Source organism: Periophthalmus magnuspinnatus, chromosome 6, assembly GCF_009829125.3.
Source record: "Periophthalmus magnuspinnatus isolate fPerMag1 chromosome 6, fPerMag1.2.pri, whole genome shotgun sequence".
Taxonomy (NCBI): Eukaryota; Metazoa; Chordata; class Actinopteri; order Gobiiformes; family Gobiidae; genus Periophthalmus; species Periophthalmus magnuspinnatus.
In genome coordinates, this window is record NC_047131.1 from 821052 (window position 1) to 846112 (window position 25061).

At 42.9% G+C, this 25061-nt stretch overlaps 3 protein-coding genes and 4 non-coding genes across 7 annotated transcripts in view; 1 reads left to right on the forward strand and 6 right to left on the reverse strand.

Moving 5' to 3' along the window:
- Positions 1-899, reverse strand: part of megf11 (multiple EGF-like-domains 11) — a 219274-nt gene extending 218375 nt beyond the window's left edge. The window contains exon 1 of the mRNA XM_055222399.1: positions 716-899. The gene's annotated coding sequence lies outside the window, so the exon portion shown is untranslated. The remainder of the gene's footprint in view (positions 1-715) is intronic.
- A 6205-nt stretch (positions 900-7104) lies between these two features.
- map2k1 (mitogen-activated protein kinase kinase 1) lies at positions 7105-21546 on the forward strand. The gene is made up of 11 exons (XM_033967660.2): positions 7105-7373; positions 12703-12913; positions 13834-13980; positions 14430-14507; positions 16362-16413; positions 16562-16686; positions 17746-17953; positions 19884-19948; positions 20023-20081; positions 20155-20200; positions 21204-21546. The coding sequence occupies exons 1-11, from the start codon at positions 7291-7293 to the stop codon at positions 21315-21317; spliced, it is 1188 nt and encodes a 395-aa protein (XP_033823551.1). The 5' UTR covers positions 7105-7290; the 3' UTR covers positions 21318-21546.
- On the reverse strand, positions 21536-24930 carry rpl4 (ribosomal protein L4). Its single transcript, XM_033967661.2, has 10 exons — positions 24839-24930; positions 24205-24376; positions 24028-24134; positions 23678-23816; positions 23331-23455; positions 22846-22975; positions 22620-22776; positions 22030-22113; positions 21715-21835; positions 21536-21650 (listed from the first exon to the last, which is right to left on the reverse strand). Exons 1-10 carry the CDS (start codon positions 24839-24841, stop codon positions 21579-21581), a joined length of 1110 nt encoding a protein of 369 aa, XP_033823552.1. The 5' UTR covers positions 24842-24930; the 3' UTR covers positions 21536-21578.
- On the reverse strand, positions 21910-21976 carry LOC117372929 (small nucleolar RNA SNORD18). The gene has a single exon (XR_004541539.1). It is a non-coding gene; the product is annotated as a small nucleolar RNA SNORD18 (small nucleolar RNA).
- LOC117372928 (small nucleolar RNA SNORD18) lies at positions 22184-22255 on the reverse strand. Its single transcript, XR_004541538.1, has one exon. It is a non-coding gene; the product is annotated as a small nucleolar RNA SNORD18 (small nucleolar RNA).
- LOC117372931 (small nucleolar RNA SNORD16) lies at positions 23530-23628 on the reverse strand. The gene has a single exon (XR_004541540.1). It is a non-coding gene; the product is annotated as a small nucleolar RNA SNORD16 (small nucleolar RNA).
- On the reverse strand, positions 23858-23955 carry LOC117372932 (small nucleolar RNA SNORD16). The gene has a single exon (XR_004541541.1). It is a non-coding gene; the product is annotated as a small nucleolar RNA SNORD16 (small nucleolar RNA).
- Positions 24931-25061: the final 131 nt, after the last annotated feature.

Sequence of the window (25061 nt, forward strand, 5' to 3'; positions counted from 1 at the left end):
TGACTGTGCCTCCAGCCCCTTCACTCTACTGCCACCTACTGGAGTACAAGACCCCTAACACACGGAGCAGCGGGGAACCGAGTCCAGCAACTTGAATCAAACGTGGCTCTCTGCTGTGTGCGCGGGTAGAAGGACGGCGCGTGCTGGAGGTGTGATTCTAAACATAAACCAAAGAACAACCTTCTGAGTAGACTGTGGACTTTTGTGTCAAATAAACTGCAGGTGTGACCCACGTGAAATAGTAAAATAAAGTAAACACCGCGCACACACATCGCGCACACACCTTTGTGTCCACCACCACCATTATCATCATCATCATCATCATCATCATCATCATCATCATCATCATCATCATTACCGCATAACATTTAACAAACACGGAACAGCCGCGAGAACAGTCCCAAAGTGCCACAAGCCCACGGCCATAAATAAATCCTGTGAATAATACTGCCACTTTGGCACCGTGCACACATCGTGCACACACCGTGCACACACCACGCACACCCCGCGCGGACTCGCCAACAGCCTAATTAAATAGAAAGCACTATTTGTCACACGGAGCATCAGACCGGGCTTGTGCGAGCGCCGTGCACCGCGCACACTGAACCGATGGCGAGTCTGTTTTAACGGATGTTAATTCACCAAATACTAAATAGAATAAAAAAAAACAAAAAAAAACTAATCAAAATAATGAAGAGGAGTTTTCAGCGCTCACCGTGAAGACGCACGCGGGAAAGTTCAGGCTCCTGTGAAAACAACAGGTCCAAAGGCGCGTGAGGCTCGTGTGAAGCCGCGGTGCAGGTGGATCCAGAGTTTGGCACGAGGCTGCGGGGGTCCGAGGGTCCTGGTGTCCTCTGCTCCGGTGACGGCTGCCTCCTCTGTGTGTGCCGGTGTGAGGAGCGTTGTGAGGAGCGGTGTGAGGAGCGTTGTGAGGTGTTGTGTCTCTCTCCTCTCCGCTAGGCTCTGGGATGCTCCTCATACGCGGCCCACTTTAAACTCCAGTGACGTCACGGGCACGCATGACGCTCGTGGAACTCAAGCGGCATTTATGATTTTTACAGATGATGATGATTATTATTATTATATAGACTATGAATATGTCCTGCTATCTGCTTACAGAGAAAAGGGAGTACGGAAGCCTGCGTGTTAATTACAGACACACAGCGTTACCCGCGTGATCACACGATCACGTGGGTGACGTTTTTGTTTATTTCTGTTGTTTTTGTACCCTTTTCCTGTCGCTTTATATTTTTATGTTGTTCTATGATGTTTCCATCTTTTCAAAGACACATGGACCCTCCCCACAGCGGCTTTGGGCATAAAAACCTTCGGAGCCAAACTGAGGACACTGGCTTTTTCAGATCGTTCATCTGTTCTGTTCTTGTCTGGTCTGTCGTGTTCATTATATATTTAAATATATATATGTGTGTGTGTGTGTGTGTGTGTGTGTGTGTGTGTGTGTGTGTGTGTGAGTGTGTATGTGTGTGTGTGTTTATTCATACATTTCACCGAAACTTTAGAAGAAGCTCTGAAAAGAATGCTCCCAAAGTGTTTGAAATTAAAACTTTGAGAGCATCCTCTTCAGAGCTTCTAAACTGTTTTACATTAAACTTTAGAAGAAGCTCTGAGCATAATGCTCCTAAACGTTTCATATTAAAACTTTAGAAGAAGCTCTGAAGAGGACATTCCCAAACTGTTTTACATTGAACTTTAGAAGAAGCTCTGAGGAAAACACTCCAAAAATGTTTCATATTAAACTTTAGAAGCTCTGAAGAGAATGCTCCTAAATTGCTTTACATTAAACTTTAGGTTTAAAATCATGCATGGCACGGAAGGTTCTCCTGCTTAAACCAGCACATGTCCAGGCCCATCTTAAGTTTGCCAATGACCATTTGGATTATTCAGAGGAGTCATGGGAGAAAGTCATGTGGTCAGATGAGACCAAAATAGATCGGTCTTAATTCCACTCGTCGTGTTTGGAGGAAGAAGAATGATGAGTACCATCCAAAGAACGCCATCCCTACTGTGAAGCATGGGAGTGGTAGCATCATGCTTTGGGGGCGTTTTTCTGCATATGGGACAGGACGACTGCACTGTATTAAGGAGAGGATGACCGGGGCCATGTATTGCGAGATTTTGAGGACCTCCTTCCCTCAGTTAGAGCATTGAAGATGGGTCATGGCTGGGTCTTCCAACATGACAATGACCCGAAGCACAGCCAGGATAACCAAGGAGTGGCTCCGTAAGAAGCGTATCAACGATCTGGAGTGGCCTAGACAGTTTCCAGACATAAACCCAATAGAAAATCTTGCCTGTTACTTTTAGAGTTGATTTTAAAATTTTACTTTTTGTTTTTAAAGTTCTTAATGGCCTCGCCCCGCCCTACTTGGCTGAACTGTTGGTCTGAAATTCAAACCGGGCCTTGAGGTCATCAAATCAACTCCTTTTGGAAGTTCCAAAAACTAAATACAAACACTGGGCTGATCGGGCTTTCTCTGTGGCTGGGCCCAAACTCTGGAACAAACTGCCTCCTGATGTGCGCATCATTACTGACTTCGGTCTTTTTAAATCCAGGCTTAAAACATATTTATTCAGACTGGCCTTCAACACCTAGTAATGTTGTGACACATTATCATTATTTATATTTTGTTGTATTAATGTATTTTATTCTATTTTATTCTCCTATTTTACTGTTTTAGTATGATTTTAACTTGTTTTAATTTGATTTTACTGGAAAGCACTTTGGTCACCTTGAGTGTTGTAAAGCGCTCTATAAATAAATGTTGATTGATTGATTGAAAATCTTTGGAGGGAGCTCAAACTCTGTGTTTCTCAGCGACAGCCCAGAAACTTTACTGATCTAGAGAAGATCTGTGTGGAGGAGTGGGCCAAAATCCCTCCTGCAGTGTGTGCAAACCTGGTGAAAAACTACAGGAAACGTTTGACCTCTGTAATTGCAAACAAAGGCTACTGTACCAAATATTAACATTTATTTTTTTCTGGTGTTCAAATACTGATTTGCAGCAGTAACATACAAATAAATTATATTTAAAAAATCCTACGATGTGATTTCCAGATTTTTTTTTTAGATTATGTCTCTCACAGTGGACATGCACCTAAAATGAAAATTTCAGACGCCCCCATGATTTCTAAGTGGGAGAACTTGCAAAATCAAAGACTTATTTGCCTCACTGTAGCTGCCGATCAACCAGTAAACCATCCCATTTGTGCAAAAAGAGTGGAGTGTCTTTCCCAAGCACACAACAACACTGGTTCCACCTTAAGATTGAACACGTAGGTCTAAACCAGGTATAAACCAGGTATAGAACATAAATTCCAGGTCTAAACCCGGCCTAAACTCAGCCTAACCAAGGTCTAATCCAGGTCTAGAACAACATAAGTCCCACGTCTAAACGAGGACTAAACCAGGTCTAAACAAGGTCTAGAACATCATAAGTTCCAGGTGTAAACCAGGAGTAAACAAGGTCTAAAAGTCTAGAACATAAATTTCAGGTCTAAACCAGGTCTAAATCAGGTCTAAACCAAGTCTAAACCTGGTGTAATGTAGCTAGTCCATTACATGGGCCTACCCTTGAAGTTGACATTAAAAAAGGACAATACACAAAGAAGTTTAAAAATGCTTTATTGATTAAAATGTTTCTGTATCAGCTAATTGCTTATAATGGAATTGTTTGGAATTTCAATTTACCCATGTTGGCTGCCATCTTAGGTGTTTCAGCCAAATGAATCCCCGTGGCACCAGAGCACCTTAAGAAGGTTCTGGGGCAGACAACTGTGTGCTAATAAGGAGGGGTGTCAAATATTTTAGCTTTTGGTGTATCTAATTTGTGTTCACGCTTAAACAGCTACATTTAATGGAGAGCTCTATTTTTACCAACCAATTTGATTGAATAAATATTTACACTGGTTTGTTTTAACAATATTATTGGATATGTGTAAACTTACCTGTACTGCAGACTGAGCTCAACCAATTAGGGAGATGCTCTATAAAGGGATTAAACCTCCTTTTTTTTTTTTTTTTTTTAAACCTATTTAAATAAATAATTTTTTTTTAAAAAGTTTCATGTGGTTGTACATATTTTTGGTGTCAGAAAACAAATGCACTTGGGTCTCCACTGTAGAAATTGTCTAGGTTCTGCTCTGTTCCTCATTAAACTGCCAAGGTTGCTATCCAGGCGATTACAATTGCTGTCAGAAGCTGGGGTCCAAGCAACAGAGTAACTGAGGATGTGAAAAAAGTGCAGATTGACCAGCATGAGGATCCTGACGAGGGGACAAGTGCACCTGCTGACCAATTGGCTGAAGCAGCTTGCAATCCTGAGGACAAGCTGGAGGAGTTGAGGGTGCTGGTAAAGTCACTCGCACAGTCCCAGGCAGACAGAGATCAGAGTTTAGAAAAAGAAGCATTAGAACAAGAAACAAAATGGAAAGACACTGCAGCATGCTTGGGTCTGCACTGGACAAATTGTCTCAGTTATGCTCTGTTCCTCATTAAACCACTAAGGCGATTACACCAGATCTAAACCAGGTCTAAACCAAGTCTAAACCAGGTCTAAACCAAGTCTAAACCAGGTCTAAACCAGGTCTAAACCAGGTCTAAACAAGGTGTAGAACAACATAAATTCCAGATCTAAACCAGGTCTAAACCAAGTCTAAACCAGGTCTAAACCAAGTCTAAACCAGGTCTAAACCAGGTCTAAACCAGGTCTAAACAAGGTGTAGAACAACATAAATTCCAGATCTAAACCAGGACTAAACCAGGTCTAAACCAGGTCTAGAACAACATATGTACTAGGTCTAAACCAGGTTTAAACCAGGTCTAAACCAGGTCTAGAACAACATAGGTACCAGGTCTACCCCAGATCTAAACCAGGTCTAAACCAGAGATGAGCCTGGCCAGTTCTATCTGTGTCATTATCACACAAGATCTAAACAAGAATAATGAGATGTAGGCGAGGGATGGGTCAGATGACCCTAACTGCAATCCTGACCCCAAAGCTGTGAGACAGGCTTCTACTTTGACAATGTTTAAATCCAGGCTCATACGGTTCTGTTTAGCTGTGCATATGACTGAAAGGGTTTTATTCTGCATCTGACTGTTTCTGTTTTGATTTGTTGTACTGTGATTTTAATGTCTCTCTTATTCTGTAAAACACTGTGAATGACTTTATGTGTGATTTGTACTACAACGATAAACTTGCTTTGTCTCCTCATTAGAACTACTTTCTCCTGGACACAGCTGAGAGCAGTTGGTAAATTCATGAGACATTGAATTTAGAGCTGACTCCACACACTCACTTATATTTGTGCAGGATTAAGTGATGACTAACCCATTCCCTAAGAGCCAGAGGAGGTGTCTGGGGATATATATATTATAAATATAAAATAATGTGTTTGGTGTGTTTGAATGAAGAATTGACCCTGGTTGTGTTGGTCTGTCTCACCCCAAGCACATCCTCCACGGTGTCACACTGTTCCATCATTTCAGAACTAACTTTTGTGTCTTTGTTTTTCCAGACGATCACAAAGAAAAGTTTCACTGAGCTGAGGAGCCAGTCCCAGAGGCAGAGCTTTGACCTGACCCACATGAACTCTTCAAATCTCAAAGGAGGAACGCAGCATTTCCTCTCTTCTCTCTATTAGACAAAGAGCCAGTTATCAGAACAAACAAACTGTCTCTCCTCTGTACCACACGTGGAACTTATAGAAGCAGAACTAATGATGGTGCCAACGCCATTCAAATGTTTGATGTGCAGGTAACGATCCTCATTTAACAGGGGCCGTGTACAGTTGCAATGCTGTAACTGCACCACAATTTACACTGCTGCAACTGGATCAGCATTTACACTGGATTAACATTTACACTGCACCAACATTTACACTGCAGTAACGGGACCAATATTTACACTATACCGACATTTACACCACTGTAAGTGGACCGACATTTACACTGGACTGACATTTACACTGCACTGACATTTACACCACTGTAAGTGGACCGACATTTACACTGGACTGACATTTACACTGCACTGACATTTACACTACTGTAAGTGGACCGACATTTACACTGGACCAAATTTTACACTGCTGTAACTGGACGACCGTTTACAATGGACGGACGTTTACACCGGATGGACGTTTACACCGGATGGACGTTTACACCGGATGGACATATACACTGGACGGACATATACACTGCTGTAACTGGACCACCATTTACACTGGACTAATATTTACACTGCAGTAACTGGACCAATATTTACACTATACCAACATTTACACTGCTGTAAGTGGACCAACATTTACACTGGACTGACATTTACACTGGACCAAATTTTACACTGCTGTAACTGGACCAACATTTACTCTGGACCATCATTCACTCTGGACCAACATTTACACTGCTGTAACTGGACCAACACTTACACTGGACCAACAAGTACTCGGGACCAATATTTACACTGGTCCAACATTTACACTGGTGTAACTGGAGTCAAATACTCCAGGAGGATCCTCCTGACACCAAACATAACAGGTCCTTTTCATGACTGAATCATAAAACATGAAGTCTAAACCAACTCCTGACCGTAACAAAGGTGACCTATAGTGTCCATGTGAAGCAGGTCCTGACCATAACAAGAGTGACCCAGTCTCCATTTGAAGCAGGTCCTGATGTGTTTCAGCCCTTTAAGTCTCCTGAGCAGAAAAAAACACCAAACGCTGTCTGTGATGAGCTTGAACCTTGTGTAAACTGGCTCTTTGGCTCTGTGGCTCTTTGGCTCTGTGGCTCTTTAGGCTCTGTGGCTGTGTAGCTCTTAAGGCTCTTTGGGCTCTTTGGCTCTTTGGTTCTTTATGTGCAAGCTGCAGTCTGAGGCTCTGTGATCAACTCCACTGTTAAAAACATCAAATGTTTAGGCTCCAAATGAATGAAGAGATATTTGAGCTGAGCTCAAATATCCCCCCCCCCCCCCCCCCCCCCCCACACACACACACCCACACACAAACAAAACGGATTTTCAGTGGTAATGTTGTGCTGTGGCCAGCAGATGGCGCGCTGCTCATGGCCGTTGTTTCTCCGGAAGAGTCTCTTGTGTTTCTGTGACGTGTTCAGATCTGCGTCTGTCCATCAGCCGCAGATATCAGACACGCGCGTGCCTGCAGCTCGTGACAGAGTTGCGTGCCTCTCAAACTCACTCTTTTCTTTTTTCTTTCTTTTCTTCAAGCTCTGCTCCTGTCCTCTTTGCAGCGGTGCGTCTCATCTGAGCCATGCAGAAGCGGAGGAAGCCCGAGCCCATCCAGCTCAACCCCATCCCGGACGGACACACCATCAACGGCACGGGAGCGATCGAGTGAGTGCATCAAGCCGCACGTTTTCATTAACCCGTAATTACTTGCTGTGTGCGCTGTGTGTGTCCTGTTTCGGCTGAAAATACAAAACACATCAGGACATGCAGTAAACCTGCCACAGTCATGAGCCATTATGTAATTTATAAAAGGCTAATTATAACACTTATAACACCATACAGCCACTCTCTTTCTGTGGGTTTAAAATGAGACAAAAAATAAAAATAAAATAGGACTGTTGCCATAGTGATACAGTGTAATACAATTCAGGCCTGACACGCCTTTAGAACAAAAAGCCTTTAAATGTTTCCTAGAACAGAAAGAACCCGTGATATTAGGATTTAGTATAAACTCTATGTGTGTGGCCTCAGAATGAGTGTGTGTGTGTGTGTGTGGGGTGTGTGGGGGTGTGTGTGTGTGTGTGTGTGTGTGTGGTGTTGTTATGAAATCACAGACTCTGGAGAGTTGCTCTGTGCTCTAGTGTGGTGACATCCATGGCGTTTGATGTCCACGGTGTCCACAGCCTTTGGTGATGCCCACAGCATTTGGTGCTGTCCACAGCGTCCACAGCGTTTGGTGACATCTTCAACGTCCACGGCATTTGGTGACATCCACAGTGTCCATGGCGTTTGGTGATGTCCATGGTGTTTGGTGATGTCCATGGTGTTTGGTGATGTCCATGGTGTTTGGTGATGTCCACGGCGTTTGACATCTACAGCATCCATGGTGTTTGGTGACGTCCACAGAGTCTAGTGACGTCCACAGCGTTTGGTGACGTCCACAGCATTTGCTGACATCCACAGCGTTTGACGTCCGCAGCATCCACAGAGTCTGGTGACGTCCACAGCGTTTGGTTACGCCCACAGTGTCGCCAGCGTTTGGTGATGTCCACAGAGTTTGGTGACGTCCACAGAGTTTGGTGACCTCCACAGCGTCCACAGCGTTTGGTGACGTCCACAGCGTTTGGTGACCTCCACAGCGTCCACAGCGTTTGGTGACGTCCACAGCGTTTGATGACCTCCACAGCGTTTGATGACCTCGACAGTGCTTAGTGACAGCACAGTGACATCCACAGCGTTTGGTGACCTCCACAGCGTCCACAGCGTTTGGTGACGTCCACAGCATTTGCTGACATCCACAGCGTTTGATGACATCCACAGCGTTTGACGTCCGCAGCATCCACAGAGTCTTGTGACATCCACAGCGTTTGGTTACGCCCACAGTGTCCACAGCGTTTGGTGATGTCCACAGCGTTTGATGACCTCCACAGCGTTTGATGACCTCCACAGCGTTTGATGACCTCCACAGCGCTTAGTGACATCACAGTGACATCCACAGCGTTTGGTGATGTCACAGCGACCACAGTGTTTGGTGACGTCACAGCAACCACAACATTTGGTGAACTCCATGGTGTTTGGAGAACTCTGCACGGTCTCTTCTGATGGTAAAGATTGTTTGATTATGCAACATTCTGTTAGCAGATACTCAGTGACCCGAACCGAGGTCAGCACCGAGAGCTCTTCAGTTTTTAATCAGTATCTGAACTGAAGAAGCTTGATCTGTACATCTCTACACTGAAGATATATCTCTTTACAGCACATTATTCATTCACTCCACTGTGAAGCCACAGCTGCCCTGAGGCAGACGGGTGGAGGTGAGGCTGCCCATCCCTCACACACTACAGTCATACACAGCAAAACAAAAAAATCTACTTTGTTGTGATGAAGGATCTGAGAGGAGGAGAGTGTGACTGTTATGTAAGACAAAAAAACACAGAAAAAACAAGAATCTTAAACAGGAGAGAGCCACAACACAGACACACACACACACATACATACACACACACTCACATACACACAGAGTCATGCACGTGACCTGTGGGAGGAGTGACCTGGAGGAGTGAGTAGTTACCTGTAGGGAGAGTGAGGTGAAGTGACCTGTAGAAGGAGTGACCTGTGGGAGGAGTGAGGTGGAGTGACCTGTGGAAGGAGTTAGGAGTGACCTGTAGGGAGAGTGAGGTGGAGTAACCTGTAGAAGGAGTGCCCTGCGCAAGGAGTGACCTGTGGGAGGAGTGACCTGAAGGGGGAGTGAGGTGGAGTGACCAGTAGGTGGAGTGACATGTAGGGGGAGTGAAGGGGATTTTGAGCTTAGAGCTGCATTACTGCATTGCTGCTTACACACTGTATGAGAGAGCAGCCAGTTTTCTTTTTAGACTTGTACGTTGTTGTTGTTGTTGCTGTTTAAGGAGGTTTTAGGTTTAATCTTGTTCATGTTTCTGCTTGTGTCAGCTCCACCCACCTCAGAACAGGGCCATTTGTTCTCTTTTAGAACAGTGAACCTGTCAAGGTCTACATTTTGTCTTGATGTCAAAATAATGGTAATAATAAATAAAAACACATTAGTCTGATCTGCACCATCAGCCTCTCTGATCATCGCCAACACTCTCACATCACCTCCATACTAGACAAGGTGGCTGAAATGCCTTGCTTAAGGGCAAAGCAATAGAATTTGATTGGTTGGGGTTGGGGGACCACTACTCTAACTACTGAGCTGTGGTCATCATGCCGTGTCCACCACTAGGGGAGCTGTTTGGTCTGTGTGTGTAGTGTGGAGGTTCAGAGCCACAGGAGTCATGATGGTGTTCACTGGAGTTTTATCTGTGGACTATAAACACAGTGACGTATCTGTGCAAGAGTCTGAGCACATTCCAGACAAGCTGAGGCCAGTCTGAGCTTTACAGAGAAACCGCTCCTGTGCCCCTCACTGTGCTGCAGCCACAGACGCTCTACAGCTTCAGCTGTTCACAACAGAAACACTGGAGTCTTTAGAGCTGTCTGTGGCCTCTGATGATAATAATAATAATAGTAATAATAATAATAATAATACACTTAAAATTGACTTATATTTCACTATTACTTGTTCTTGGTAAACTGCTGTAGCCACAACTGCCCTGCAGTTTACTGAGTTTGACTGCCAATCTGTGCCAGTGTCTTGTCCAGCAGTTTGCATTGCTCATAGCTGGGATCAAACCTTCAGGTTATAAGCTGCCACTGTTGGCCATGTTTCTGCTGCCTCTGGACCACATGGCAGATCTGTCTGTCTTAATGAGGTTTATCCCAGATCATGTTTTGATCATGTGACATTTCTTGAGTTTCTGTGGATACTATTGTAATGCTAACAGTTACACAGCTGTGTCTTAGTGTTAGGCCCAAAACATCTACAAAAATACACTACAAACTGAAGCTCCTCTCTCCTGACTCCCCCACTCTCTCTCCCACTCTCCCTTCACTCTGCTTCTTTCACTCGTCCTTCTCTCCTCTTTCACTCCTCTCTTTCACTCACCCTTTGCTCCTCGTGAAAATCCCACGCCGCCCACCCCCCTCTCCATTTCTGCTTGTTTCCATGGTTATGGTGGTTGTGTGGCGCTGTCCTCGGAGCTGGGTGGAGAGTGGAGGCTGCTCCTCCACCTTCAGTGACTCTGGTTATCAAAGGTTTTATAACAGCACAGCCGTTCCGTTTCAGTCATTCTTCTGTTTCAGTCCAATCATTGGAAGAAAATCTTTCTTTATGAAGCACATTTTATAATCTCAAAAGATTCCAGAGATTCCAGATGTTTTGTAACACTTTTGGACACTAATGTTCATGTAACTGTGGTTACGTTAAAGGGCCTATGTTACACAACACTGACTCTTGTAGCTTTAAATCATGTTCTAATGCTGTTCCCTCCTCAAAAACAGACCTGGAGTTGTGTTTTATTTCATTCACACGTTTGAGTAACCCTTTATTATTAGTCTTATTATTAGTCTGTCTACATCTCCAAAGCTCAAAATTCTCTGTTTCACCTTGTGATGTCATGAAGCGGTAGTTTTCAAGTTAGTTCAGTAGAGATTGGATACATTAGAACAGAGATCAGAGCATAGAGTCAGATGAACCTTTAAGTTCACTTTGTCACCTGGAATCAATTCAGGTTTTTCTGTCCCGATGTCGATACTTTGGCTTTAAGTATCGACCGATACCAGAGACTCAAAATGTGATTTATGTTCTTTAAGCATAAATGATGTAAACAATGATCCAAATGTATTTTTATCTTTTAAAGTAACAACATAACAGCTCTTTAAAAACACTAACTTAATAATGTGAGGTGTTTTGGGCCAATATTAACCAGTCATTCGTCTTATTACACCAGTGTATAGCCCAAAATAGGATATCGACTGAAACTCTGATCCATTAAAAATGTTCAATATCGGCATCAATATGTGATCCCACTATCATATCAGTACATCTCTAATAATGTAATTTTAATCTAAATTCAGTTCAGTCATTTCTAGTCTTCATCAGCTCAGGTTTGTTTTATCTGAGGGGTCCATCGCCTCAGTAAAAACATGAGGACTGGAGCATAGTTTGAACAAATTTTGCATTTTTTTGTGTTAAACTGCAATGATTAAAAGAACGTCTGGTGTGTGTCTTGAAAATGTATGTATAATGTATATTCAAAACCATTTTATGTTAGGTCAAATTAAATCAAAATGAAGATGGATAAACATGAGAGAGGGAGAAAACGTCCCCAGATGTAATCTGCTGCAGTGATCCAACCTCTCTCCAAACTGATCCCACCCCTCACCAAACTTATTCAGCCCCTCACCAAACTTATTCAGCCTTCCTCCAAACTGATCTAACCCCTCACCAAACTGATCCAACCCCTCACCAAACTTATTCAGCCCCTCACCAAACTTATTCAGCCTTCCTCCAAACTGATCTAACCCCTCACCAAACTGATCCAACCCCTCTCCAGACTCCCCAGGAACACAGTTATATTATTATTAATATTTAAATAAAACTGAATCAAAATCTAGATTGTAAAGTTGTAAAGTATTGAAAATCATTAGATCCTTATTTTTCACATGTATCGATACTAAAAAAAAAGTCTCATTGACAGATATTAACCTTTTCTGAATGTTTCTAATGATGTTGAGCTGCATCTTTCACAAGTATAAGACACATAGACTAGTATACACACATGGACCACTACGGTATGGAAGCTACCTGGACTAAACCAGGACTAAACCAGGACCATGGACCACTATGGAACCTATTGGACACTTGAGGGATACACAGATATAAGGTCACATAGGAATAGACCACAAAGTACGAACATTTAATGTGGAACACCACAGTGTCTAAGGAAATAGGGTTTTTATTATCATAGTATTGGCATTGGTATTGAGTATCAAGTTTATTCTTTAGTACTGAAATTGTTTTAAATTTTAGCATTGTAAAAGCGCTACCAGATAGATCAATATGAGGAAACACAATGTGTGGCATGTTTGTTTCCAGAGCAAACCTTGAGTCGCTGCAGAAGAAGCTGGAGGAGCTGGAGCTGGACGAGCAGCAGAGGAAACGTCTTGAGGCCTTCCTCACACAGAAGCAGAAGGTGGGAGAGCTGAAAGACGACGACTTTGAGAAGATCTGCGAGCTCGGAGCAGGCAACGGCGGAGTGGTCTTCAAAGTGTCCCACAGACCCTCAGGACTCATCATGGCCAGAAAGGTGAGGAACTGGGCGTTCAGTGTGGGAGTGCTTTAAACACCTGTAGACATGTAAATGGAAACAGGTAAAAGAGACTGAAACTGTGAAATAGATTAGTGGTTCAGTGAGAACTTCAGGCCCCAAAGCTGTCACGGTTAGAACTACTTACAACATGTGTTTTAGTGAAGGCCATTTAAGCAAAACTATGAAGAGAAGGTCCACATAGATCCTTTACAGCGCATCAGAGCAAACACTTTAAAATCATCAAAACGTGTCAAACTGCACCACCAGGGCAAAGAGCAGAACATTTTATTTCACCTTTATAGAAAATTAAACCAAAGCAAAATTATTATCAGTTCTATGCACTCACACAAGCTCCTTCAGTGAGGTACATTTGTTCAATGTGAGTGGGACTTTGACCCAGTTGGACTTTGGTCCAGTTGGACTTTGGTCCAGTTGGAGGAGGTGGGCCAAAGCACAGCCCGGTTGGGGGAGGTGGGCTAAAGCACGGTCCAGTTGCTCATGTACACACACACATTTCTGTTTAGAGCCCTGTGCTGTGGAGAGGACAAAGGAGTAGAAAAAGTTAAGTCCTCGCTGCTCCACACTGTTGTTTAATTCATAAACTATCAGAGGAGTGTCACAACATGACTCCGATCTGACAGTTTAGCAGATATTTCATGGCTTTGTTCTTATTTTCTCGTTAACGCGTTAGCTCTGCTGCTCCACATGTAAACAAACAGTGGTGTGTGATGACATAACCGGGCCGTGGCTCAGTTGGTTGTGCAGGCTTGTTTCTTTTAGTAAGTCATTTTAGATGAATATTGTGTTTAAAATGTGCACATTATAACATAATAATCCACAGAGGGCAGAGAGTATAACTATAGAGCAAACACAAGCACAGGACTTACTTAAATAAATATAAACTCTAACTGTTTCAGCTGATCCACCTGGAGATCAAACCTGCCATCAGGAACCAGATCATCCGAGAGTTGCAGGTGCTGCACGAGTGTAACTCCCCATACATCGTGGGCTTCTACGGGGCCTTCTACAGCGACGGGGAGATCAGTATCTGTATGGAGCACATGGTACAGCTCTAGGTCCACCGTGCTGGGGGTGTTCTACATATATCTCTACAGTGGAATATTCAACATTTAACACGGAGACACAATGCACATATTAACAAACACTGACAAAAGAAGGTTTAAGCTTGTCTGTAAACGCAATAAAAAATCCTAAAGTTACACAAAAAGGTGAGAGTGACTAACTGAAAAACTGCTGGCTAATGCTAATGCTAGTTTGTGACTGTAATGTTATTTGAGAGGGACTTGTTTAGCAGCACAAATCAGCTCACCTGTTGTTGTTCAGATAAGTCAGTTCTTTCTGGTCAGATTGTGTTAAAATAAAACTCAGATTAAAGTCTAAGTAACAGAGCTTCAGACAGAGCAGTGCCTACACTTAGCATCACACCCCCAGAGAATATTGATGACATCAGTTGCAGTATGATTACACATCATTAACTCTTGTTGTTCCTCAGGATGGAGGCTCTCTGGACCAGTCTCTGAAGAAGGCAGGAAAAATCCCAGAACAGATTCTGGGCAAAGTCAGCATCGCAGTGAGTGAAACACACGGCTTTACAGTTCCAGACAAAAGTCTTGTTGCTTATCCATTTTGTAGAAACACAAGCTTATAACCTGACTTTAAATTACTCGATTGGTTTTAGAAATGTCTCATATGAAAGCTAAAACCCTCCAAATTATGCTCAGTATACTAAAATAAATTTGCTTCACTGAAGAAAGATTGATCATTTAATGAACACAGAAAGGTCAGATTTTGGCAAGACAAAAGTTTTGTCGCTTACAGAAAATTGAACTAATAATTTACTTCAAATACAAAAATATGTTGCATAACGTCAGTGAATTAAGTAGTGGTGCTGTGAGATCCATATTTAATATCTTGTATGACTTCCATGAGCTTGAAGGACTGCATCCATGTGGTTCGACAATGATTCATACAATATGTTGATGAAGTCATCAGGAATAGCAAAGAAAGCAGTTTTACATGCCTCCCAGAGTTCATCAACATTCTTTGGTTTTGCCTTCCATGCTTCCTCTTTCATTCTACCCCAGACATGCTCAATGATGTTCATGTCTGGTGACTGGGCTGGCCAGTCCTGGAGCACCTTGGTCTTCTTCGCCTTGAGGAACTTTGATGTAGAGATAGAAGTATGCGATGGAGCACCATCCTGCTGCAAAATTTGACCCCTTTTATGGTTGGGAATGTAAGAGGTAGCTAATACTTCTTGATATTTTAGGCTATTGATATTGCCTTTCACCCTGCAAATGTCTCACACACCCCCATACTGGATGTAACCCCAGACCATGATCTTTTCACCACCAAACTTATCTGTTTTCTGGGTGAATCTTGGATCCATGCGGGCTCCAGTAGGTCTCCTGCAATATTTACGGCACTTTTCCAGTGTCCATCCTTTTAGCAGGCTGTGGGCCTTGGCAAATGCCACACGGTTTTTTAATTGCCTTTTGTTTAGTGCTGGTTTCTGTGCACTGATTCGACCATGGAGGCCATTTCGAGACAGAATTCTACAAACTGTTCTGGTTGACACAGGGACTTGAGGTGACCAGGCCTGGTGGAGCTCTGCTGCAGTGGAAAAGGGGCTGGCCTTGGATTTCGAATCAACAAACGGTCCTCCTGAGCAGTTGTCTTGCGGGGTCTGCCAGACCTGGGCTTGTCAAAAACATCTCCAGTGTTTTCAGATCTTTTTCTTATTCTTTGTACTTGACACTGAGACACATTGAAGGTGTCAGCCACCTCAGCAGTGGATCTGGTCTTCAGCCTCTTGATAATTAACACTTTGGTCTCAGGGTGGATCTTAGGCATGTTGTCAGAGGTCAACTTGCAGTTGATGTGAAGGTCTGGTGTGCTGGGGTTCTTTTTATACACACCCACTAATTGATTGATCAGTAACTGATCACAGGTGAGGCTGTAATCTAGGATTGGGTGCATCATATGACAAGGCGACAAGACTTTTGCCTTGCCAAAATCTGACCTTTCTGTGTTCATTAAATGATCAATCTTCAGTGAAGCAAATTTATTTTAGTATATTGAGCATAATTTGGGAGGGTTTTAGCTTTCATATGAGACATTTCTAAAACCAATCGATTAATTTAAAGTCAGGTTATAAGCTTTTGTTTCTACAAAATGGAGAAGCAACAAGACTTTTGTCAGGGACTGTAGATGTGTGTGTACGCATGTGCGTGTGTATGTGTGTGTATATGTGTGAGTATGTGTGTGAGTGTAACGCAGTTTCACACTATGTAATGCAGTTTAACATAGTGTAACGCAGTTTCACGCTATTTAAAGCAGTGTAACACAGTTTAATTCAGTGCAACACAGTGTAACACCGCTGCTATCTCTGTGGACCTGATTCTAACATGTTTCATTTCTGCAGGTCATTAAAGGCCTTTCGTATCTAAGAGAGAAACACAAGATCATGCACAGAGGTGAGTCCTGACAACAGCCAGTCCCTCACCACATACAGACTATGGTCCTGACCACACACAGACCCTGACCACAGACTAAGGTCCAGACATGATTAAGACCTGAAACATGTTTATATTCGTGTTATATTTGACCCGTCCTCACTCTCAGACGTCAAACCGTCAAATATCCTGGTGAACTCTCGAGGGGAGATCAAACTCTGTGACTTTGGGGTCAGCGGTCAGCTCATCGACTCCATGGCCAACTCCTTCGTTGGGACGCGCTCGTATATGTCGGTGAGTGTAGTAATAATAATAATAATAATAATAATAATTACCAATTGATTTTTGAGCAAAGTCTCGTGTGAAAAGAACTGGATTTTTTGCTCTAAACCCACTTGCCATGTTGCCTGTACTTTCCTTTTTTTCATTCACCAGATGATAAAAAAAATGAAGTGAGTTTGGTGATTCATTTCTCCAAAATAATAAAACATTAGAAACCAAATTCCCAACGATTCCCACTCTTCTAGTCAGGTGTGTCTTGATCCCAGATCCATCCATGTTCAGTTGATACTTTGCAGCTGACATCATCAACATTCCCTCGGAGTGTGAAGCTAGCTAAAAGCACTGCTCTGTTACTTAAACTTTAATCTGAACTTTGTTTTACCACAATCAGACCATAAAGACCTGACTTATCTGAACAACAGATGAGCTGATTTGTGCTATTAAACAAGTCCCTCTCAAATAACAAGCTAGCTAGCATTAGCATTTGCATTAGCTAACAGTTTTTTTTAGTTAGACACTCTAACCCAGGGGTGTCGAACACATTTTCACCGAGGGCCACATCAGCAAAATGGCTGCCCTTAAAGGGCCAGATGTAAAATAAATCTAACTACTTAACTTGTTAATTAACTTTCTGTATTTATTGTTTATTCAAGTTACAAATATTGCATATGCATTTGCCTAGATGTAAAGATATGGCTGTGTAACTGCGTATTTCCTGATAAAATGACATTTTAAGACCATCATACCTTTTAATTTGTCGAGGGCCACATAAAATGATGTGGAGGGCCGCATTTGGCCTGCGGGCCTTAAGTTTGACACAAGTGCTCTAACCTTTTTGTGTAAAATCAAACCATGGACCATGAACCCTCGGACTGATCACAGGCTCCTGAAAATGTTGCACTATAGAGATACATGTAGAACACCCTCAGTGTGATGTCACTGCAGAGCATCAATAATTAGGATAAATTGTCAGAATTCATAATATTCTAAAACTCATATATCTCACATGCACATTATATATATATATATATATATATATATATATAAATATTTATGTGCATGTGTTTGCAGCCAGAGCGTCTGCAGGGGACTCATTACTCTGTGCAGTCAGACATTTGGAGCATGGGACTTTCTTTGGTGGAAATGGCCATTGGACGGTTCCCCATCCCTCCTCCGGATGCTCACGAACTGGAGCAGATCTTTGGAGTGTCCATGGAGGGAGAGGCAGCAGTCGGCGAGTCCTCCCCCAGGCCACGCCCACCAGGCAGAGCACCAGGCTGTGAGTCCCACTTCTGATGTTTAGGCAAAATAATAGTGTAGAGTGTTTTTTTATGAAACCCTACCTTTTTGAAGATGAAACAGTGAGGGACTGTAGAGCAGAATGTGTAGTGACGTCAGAGAGTTGGTAAAAGGGTCAGGCACTTTAGGTACAGTAGAAAACAGGGTGATGTTTGTGGAGTTTTCTTTTTAATATTTTGGGATATTTTGGGAACACAGGCAGATCTGCTCCATCTGAGAGCCACATAATGTGCTGAAAAGAATTATGACTCTTATGACTGTTTATACCAGGGGTCTTAGACTCGCGGGCCAATTGCGGGCCTCTGGGCTGTTTGTGGGCCCCTGCCTTAATATGAAATTTTAATGTTAGTGCAGCCTGCAAATTTGATATGTATGGCACTTTACAGTGTTGTGTGTGGAGCTGAACGAACCTACCAATCACGGTGGGATATATGGCTCTCGGTCGCGGGACATCGGCCATAGCGTTGCCATGGAGTGTATTGTTCCATGCCTGGCTGGCTGCTTCGTTTCTATTGGACACACGCAGACATTCGTTACGTTTATTCTTATTTAATATTTAATAGAAGAGGAGTCAAGGTGTCGTCGTCACAGCCAGGTTTAATTTGATCTGTGGGTAAACCACTTTAATACCAGTAGAGGGCGATGTTTACCTTCTATGCCTTCTATACCTGAGTGCCAGCGCTGCACAGGTTTTTAATCATCAAACACATGGCCTGTACATATCTTTATTCAAATTTCACAGTTTCACGCAGCAACAGTTTTGTGTAGCACTGTTGTAGGTGACGCAAACCAGGACGATTCGAACGTGTATTGCGTAGCGGACTCCATTTTCGTCTCTTTTTTTGCGTAGGCGCGGTGCATGATGCAGTGCGTGAACTGTGCTCAGATGCACGCTTCGGCTTCGTCGATATCCATGGAAAACACAGGGCACATTTTCGTCCGTATTCGTCGGGTGCATGAAATGAGGCAGCACTTGTCTGTTGCTTTTTTCAACAAAACTTTTCTTGTGCAAAACCTGATGTGGCCCAGCCTCACACAGACTGCCTCCAGTGGAGTTTGAGAGTAGTTTACACACTATTACATCACAATTAACCAGGGAAATAAACACTAAGGCGATAAAGACTCAGCCTGAAGGAGCAGTGAGGGGCGAGGTTAAAGCTTTGACTTTAACACAGGGCACATTTTTAACATCAGGGCGGTACAGGTGTGAGCGGAGATGGAGCATAATAATCTGGTTTATCGCGATAAAAAGAATAACAAGAATAGTTCATGGGACAATTTTAATAATAATGATAAATGCAAAGAGATAATCCCGCTAATAATCCAGTTTAGATGATGTGTATGTATGTATATATATGTATGTATACAGTTGAGGTGTGAGATACAGACGTGCACCATGTTTATTGTAGTTGATGGGAGTTAAACTTATGACTGTGGCGCCCCCTGGAGGTGAACAGCTGTGATGTCACGCAGGTCGTTCATGGTCTATATTATATTATGATCTTACAAGGTTCATACTTCTGTTGAAGTTATTTTCCAGGACATCTGACATTATGTCATCACAGCGTCCATGACCCAAACATGTTTCAGGTGAAACTGAGACATGTGAACCCAACAGACTCATTCAATGCTTCCTAAATGCTGCACTTTTAACAAAGGACATTTTGGACAAAACAGGTGTAATTTCCTGCATGTTGATGAAATTTAGAGCAGTAAAAGTCTATTAACCTGATATCCAATAAACAGCAAAATGTGGAGACATTTTCCAGGACACGTGGTACCGTCTTATACTTCCATGGTCCTGTTTAGAAGTACTGTTGTCCATTTGAATGTGAATGCTCGAGGTAGATACAGATTAAACATATTTTCCCCTGTACATTTTCACTTGCCCTATAATGATTCTTTTGCAGTGTATGGCCACGACAGCAGACCTCCGATGGCCATATTTGAACTCCTGGATTACATTGTTAATGAGGTGAAGCCGGTTTCACTTTAATAGAAATGATACAATCTGTGACGCGCAATTTAACCCCTTTGTTCTGTTTGCAGCCTCCACCAAAGCTTCCAGGGATTTTCAGCTCTGAATTTCAGGACTTCGTGAATAAATGGTTTGTATGACACTGAGGGGCTGACGGGCATGAGTGCCGATGAGCACGAACATAACAGTTATCCATCTTTTAGTTTGATCAAGAACCCAGCCGAGAGGGCGGACCTGAAACAGCTCATGGTGAGTGTGCTTGTGCTAGGTTTTGAGCAAACCTCAGGAGCTCAGCAGGGTCAGGCATGGTTAGGACTTGGATGGGAGATGGCTGGGAATACCAGGTGTCATAAGGGGGTGCTAGTGGCCAAAAAACCTTTGTGTTCTTAAGCAAGGCACTTCACCCATATTGCCTATTTTGAAAGTGGGAGGGGCCAGTGGCACAGACTGGCAACCTCACTTCAGTCAGTCAGCCCCAGGGCAGCTGTGGCTACAGTAGTTTGACCATTTACAGAGCCTCATTGACTCTGGAGATGGTAGTGTAAAAAAACACAATAAATATGTCCCTTTCTGTAACATGTTTATGATGGTCTGTGATGAGACTGGATTTTAACAAAATGCCCAATGTATAAATTGCACATTTCAGTTTGATTTTGTTTTAACCTCCTAAGACCCTAGCTCTTGTATGAGATGCTCTATTAATTTCTCTTAGTTAGGCTGATTAGGACCTGATGAGTTTAAAAACAAATATTTTTTACATTATGTAGCTTGAGAAAAGTGATGTAAAACAAATGTCCTCAAATGTGGACATTTTAATCATTTTGATAAGTTTTTGCAAATCATTATTCAAATGTTTTAAGTGCCTGAGTGTAAAAACAAAATAAACAATTCTCTTGGAATAGTGTGTCTCTCATGTGAAGTGCTGCTAACAGGTGCAGGAAGACATATGCCTTTTTAAGGAAAAAAAAAAATTCTGAACATTCTAAACTCTTAAAAATATTCAAAATAGAACATTTTTGCATTGTTGCTTTTATGGTATGATGCTCTTCTAAAAATTTGCATTGTGGCTTAGACAACCCAAAATGTGTTGTCCAGGTCCTAGGAGGTTAATGCTGCTTTTTGGGATCAACAAAAGAGCAATAACTCACTGCAACTCCTTTTATTCAATTCAAAAGTACCAAAAACACAGAATTATGGGGGGTTTTACCTCTTCTCATTCCTATATAGTGTACCCATAAGCTTTTCTTTCCAGGTACATCAGTTCATCAGGAAGTCTGAGGCGGAGCAGGTGGATTTCGCCGGGTGGCTGTGCAGCACAATAGGACTGAACCAGCCTTCCACGCCCACCCATGGACCAGGCCCTTAAACCCCGGTCTAAAATTATTAAGTCTACTTGTTTCAAGGTGCAATCAGATCTTATGTAAACAAGCCAAGTGAAACCCCCTACCGGCCCGCTGTATGTCAGGCCCGCTCTAAGCCATGTTTTTAAGAGTCATATTTTACAAGACAGATGCTGCTTTACCTGTGTGCTTGATATTTTCTCATTGATAAAGTTTGTTATGGTCAAATAAAGAGTCTTGTGAGTGAAAGTGAAACCTCTTTATTAAGTCTCTGAACCTCTGTAGATTTATGCCTTGGGTTTGGCTGGAATCTTCCTCAGGACCCTCTTCTTCTTGGGCTTCAACATCTTTGCCTTAATCTATAGAGAGAAAGCATTAAGCCAGTGTTGACAAAGACTACAGGCCTATGGTTGGGGGTCTTACCGCAGGGTCGTGCTGCAGAATGGCGTGACGTCTGGCCGTCTTGGCGTATGGGTTCAGTTTGAGCATTATCCTCAGGTTCTTGAGAGGATTCTTCTTCAAGACTCTGCGACTGATCTTCTTGCTGTAAAGGACAAAAACAGCACATCTCATTAAATGTAGAATAAACTTCATGCATGTGGTTTGTGGCACAGTGAAAGACTCAGGACTTCCAGATAATCAGGGTTCAGAAACACGGACCTGAAGTGGGAGCTCATCATTGATGTGTGACATTTGTCATTGTGAAAAAGTGACAGGTGCAAAGGGGCAAGCGCTTACTTTGGTGCACGAAGGGCCTTCTGGATCTCCTCACTCTTAAGAATCCTGCTCAGGTCAGTGTTGGTCATCTTGTGCATTGGCAGGCTGAAACACAGTACACTGTGCATTAGTTTGAACATAAACACATTAAGGTGTACTTTTGTAAACACAAACACAACTCAGAACTTCAGTAAATATCACAGTATGTCAAAAACACGGACCATGAAGTGGAAGCTCATCATTGCAAGTCTCAGGACAATTTAACAGGCTTAAATCAACCAGACTCTTGATTTTAACAACAACTAAACCAACTGGACTTGGTTTTGAAGCTGGTGTTTCTCTTGGCGTCTTCGTCTTTTTGTTCTTTATAAAAATGTTACCACCCACCACCTGTCAAACACAAGCCCCGATAAAGCTCCCTGGTTAGTATCAAAACGTCTGCTTCAAAACCATGTCCAGTTGGATTTAGTTCAAAAAAATCTTATCTCTGGGTCTCTCTTAAGATGCTCATTTAGATTATAAATTTCAAATACAAAATGATCTACACATAACAGCTAGTCATGGTTTCAGAGCAGTGTCACAAACCATAGGCCTTCACACATGACACTCACTTGTAATCGACCTTGAGGGACGAGGGCTTGCGCCATGTGCCGTAGAGTTCATCCAGTTTGCGGAAGGCACTCTCGGTCCAGATGCAGAAGCGGCCGACATGACCTCCGGGAGCGATCCTCAGGAGGTTCAGTTTGTTCACGTTCTGCAGAGTGATGCCTGGATGGTGAAGATTTACATTTACTGTTCATCAAGACAACTTCTTAAAAATATAATCACACCATTAACCTGGAATATTTCTGAAGGCTTTTGTGACTCCGGCATCCTGGTTGTAGATGATGCAGGGGCCTCTGCGCTGGATACGTCTGCGATTCCTCATCTTGCCTTTACCGGCACGCATGCGCTGGGAGGCATACACCTGCAACACAGTAAACATCATAAGTGACAAGCATCAAATATTCAAACAGATTAGATAAAGGCTGAGCCAATTCAGCATTTCCAAGAGACTATTGCGCCCCCAGAGTCGAAAAAGCTGGACAAAAACGAAAGTAATGATACTTTCCGTTAAATAAAACTTTAGATGGTTTAGATTTTGACATTGGCGTTTTCTGGATCAGTCAGGGCAATAGTTGAAATTTAACCCCTAAAAGATGTTAATAAAATGATTGAAATATCTGATGCTTGTGCCTCCATAATCCCAATATAAAAATATAATCAGTATAAACCTGTGTTTTTACAACACTCACACTGAAGTCTATGGTCAAACCCTTTACCTTTTTGATATCATTCCAGGCCTTGAGTTTCTTCAGGAGCAACACAGCCTCCTTGGTCTTTTTGTAACTTTCAACTTTGTCATCGACCACCAGAGGAACTTCTGGGATCTCCTCAATACGATGTCCTGAAAAAAATCAACAGCTTTAACCACAGGTCACATTATATTCCTTTACACAGCAGTGGTCAGAGGTCAGTGTGTGCTCAGATCTACTGTTCATCAAAAACGTGCGACAGCAAAACGACAGCAGGCAACTGTCACTGTTCACAGCCTCAGACGCAAATTACACCATCATTGCAACACTGACCTATCTCGATAATGAACACAATCAGTTATTCACATACAAACCTTTAGACATGACAAGTGCTGGGATGGCAGAGGCGGCCAGGGCGGAGCAGATGGCGTAACGCTTCTGGGTGGTATTGATTCTGCGGTGCCAGCGGCGCCAGGTTTTGGTGGGAGCAAACATGCGTCCACCACGACACATCTGGACCAGAGTTAAGATCACAACAAAATGGACTGGAGACAAGCTCAGAGTTTGGGTTCGTCAGCCGTCTGTGCTGGCTTTCGACAGCAGGCATTCTGTCACCAACCCAGAGTAAGACGCAAATTACACCATCACAGCATGTCATTGTTAGCATTTTCATTAGGAAATGCCCATTACATCAGGGATGGGACATTAAAGTGAGAAAGGATACATTTCCAAAGGCTCCCTGCCCAGAGCGGTGAGTACCACCTCCTCTCACCCGAGGGATACGGGCCACAGCTCGTCCTGTTCCCCAGGATTCTGCACTGGTCTGGTGACCTGCAGCACACAGCATCAGTCTCAATGGTGCAAAACCAAATCACAAGGTTCATTAATCTGCAGGACATACCTGCCAACTCGCTGACGGCATAGGGCTGGCGACTATTTTTGCGCATGTTGGTATGCACAAAATTCACCACATCAGGGCGGATGGGTGCCTTGAACACAGCAGGCATCACAACATTTTTTCCAGAAGACTCTCCTTTCTCGGAATAAACCGAGATCAGGGGTCGAGCACAGGCCTGCAACAAAATGCAGTAGTTTTATTTACACAACCTCAAAAGATGCAGATAAACATAGCACTAAGTAACTAGGGGCTATTGACTGAATAGTTTAGATTTATATAATTTTATATTACAACTTTTGTCATGGAGTAGGCCCTAGGGGAGAAACTAAACATTTTAGGCAAAAACTAACACTCAAGAGGGTCAGATAAGCGACTTATATTACAGTGAAATGAGGTGACTAGTTCATGCTGGGTGCCCGTTTACAAAGACCAACAGCAGACACATTTATAATCACACGTGCAGTCCTCCTTAGGGCTTTCAAAATGGCTCCGCGCAATCATTCTCCGGGAGGTTTGTTCAGCTCACAAACTTAAAAGTAATGCTTCAGACTTAGTAATCTTGTAGCGCCTCTATTAAATAGGATGCTGTACTATCGCCAGACTGTACACTCTGTCACTTTCAATGATAATATCTCACCATTTTTAGATTGTAGTCTTTGGGCTCGCCGGGACCACGCTCCTCTCTCTATGGCGGCCACGGTAAAAAGGAAGTGCGTATCGCGGCCTAAACGCTTTATCCATCCGCTTCGTACCATACCACTTCCGCCAAAAGTAAAAATATTTATTTTGCTTAATTCAACGCAAGTCACACTTTATACTTCAGTATGTACGTAAAATAAATATAAATGACCGGTATATGT

Bases quoted from the DNA above. Each gene is read 5' to 3' on its own strand.
- rpl4 (XM_033967661.2), bottom strand. The intron at 22,777-22,845 runs GTTAATGGTGTG...TTCACCATCCAG, and splicing joins AGCCTTCAGAAATATTCCAG to GCATCACTCTGCAGAACGTG. The intron at 22,114-22,619 runs GTGAGTGTCATG...ACTGTGTTTCAG, and splicing joins TCCCTCAAGGTCGATTACAA to CCTGCCAATGCACAAGATGA.
- map2k1 (XM_033967660.2), top strand. From the start codon at position 7,291: ATGCAGAAGCGGAGGAAGCCCGAGCCCATCCAGCTCAACCCCATCCCG. The intron at 7,374-12,702 runs GTGAGTGCATCA...GTTTGTTTCCAG, and splicing joins AACGGCACGGGAGCGATCGA to AGCAAACCTTGAGTCGCTGC. The intron at 12,914-13,833 runs GTGAGGAACTGG...TAACTGTTTCAG, and splicing joins GACTCATCATGGCCAGAAAG to CTGATCCACCTGGAGATCAA.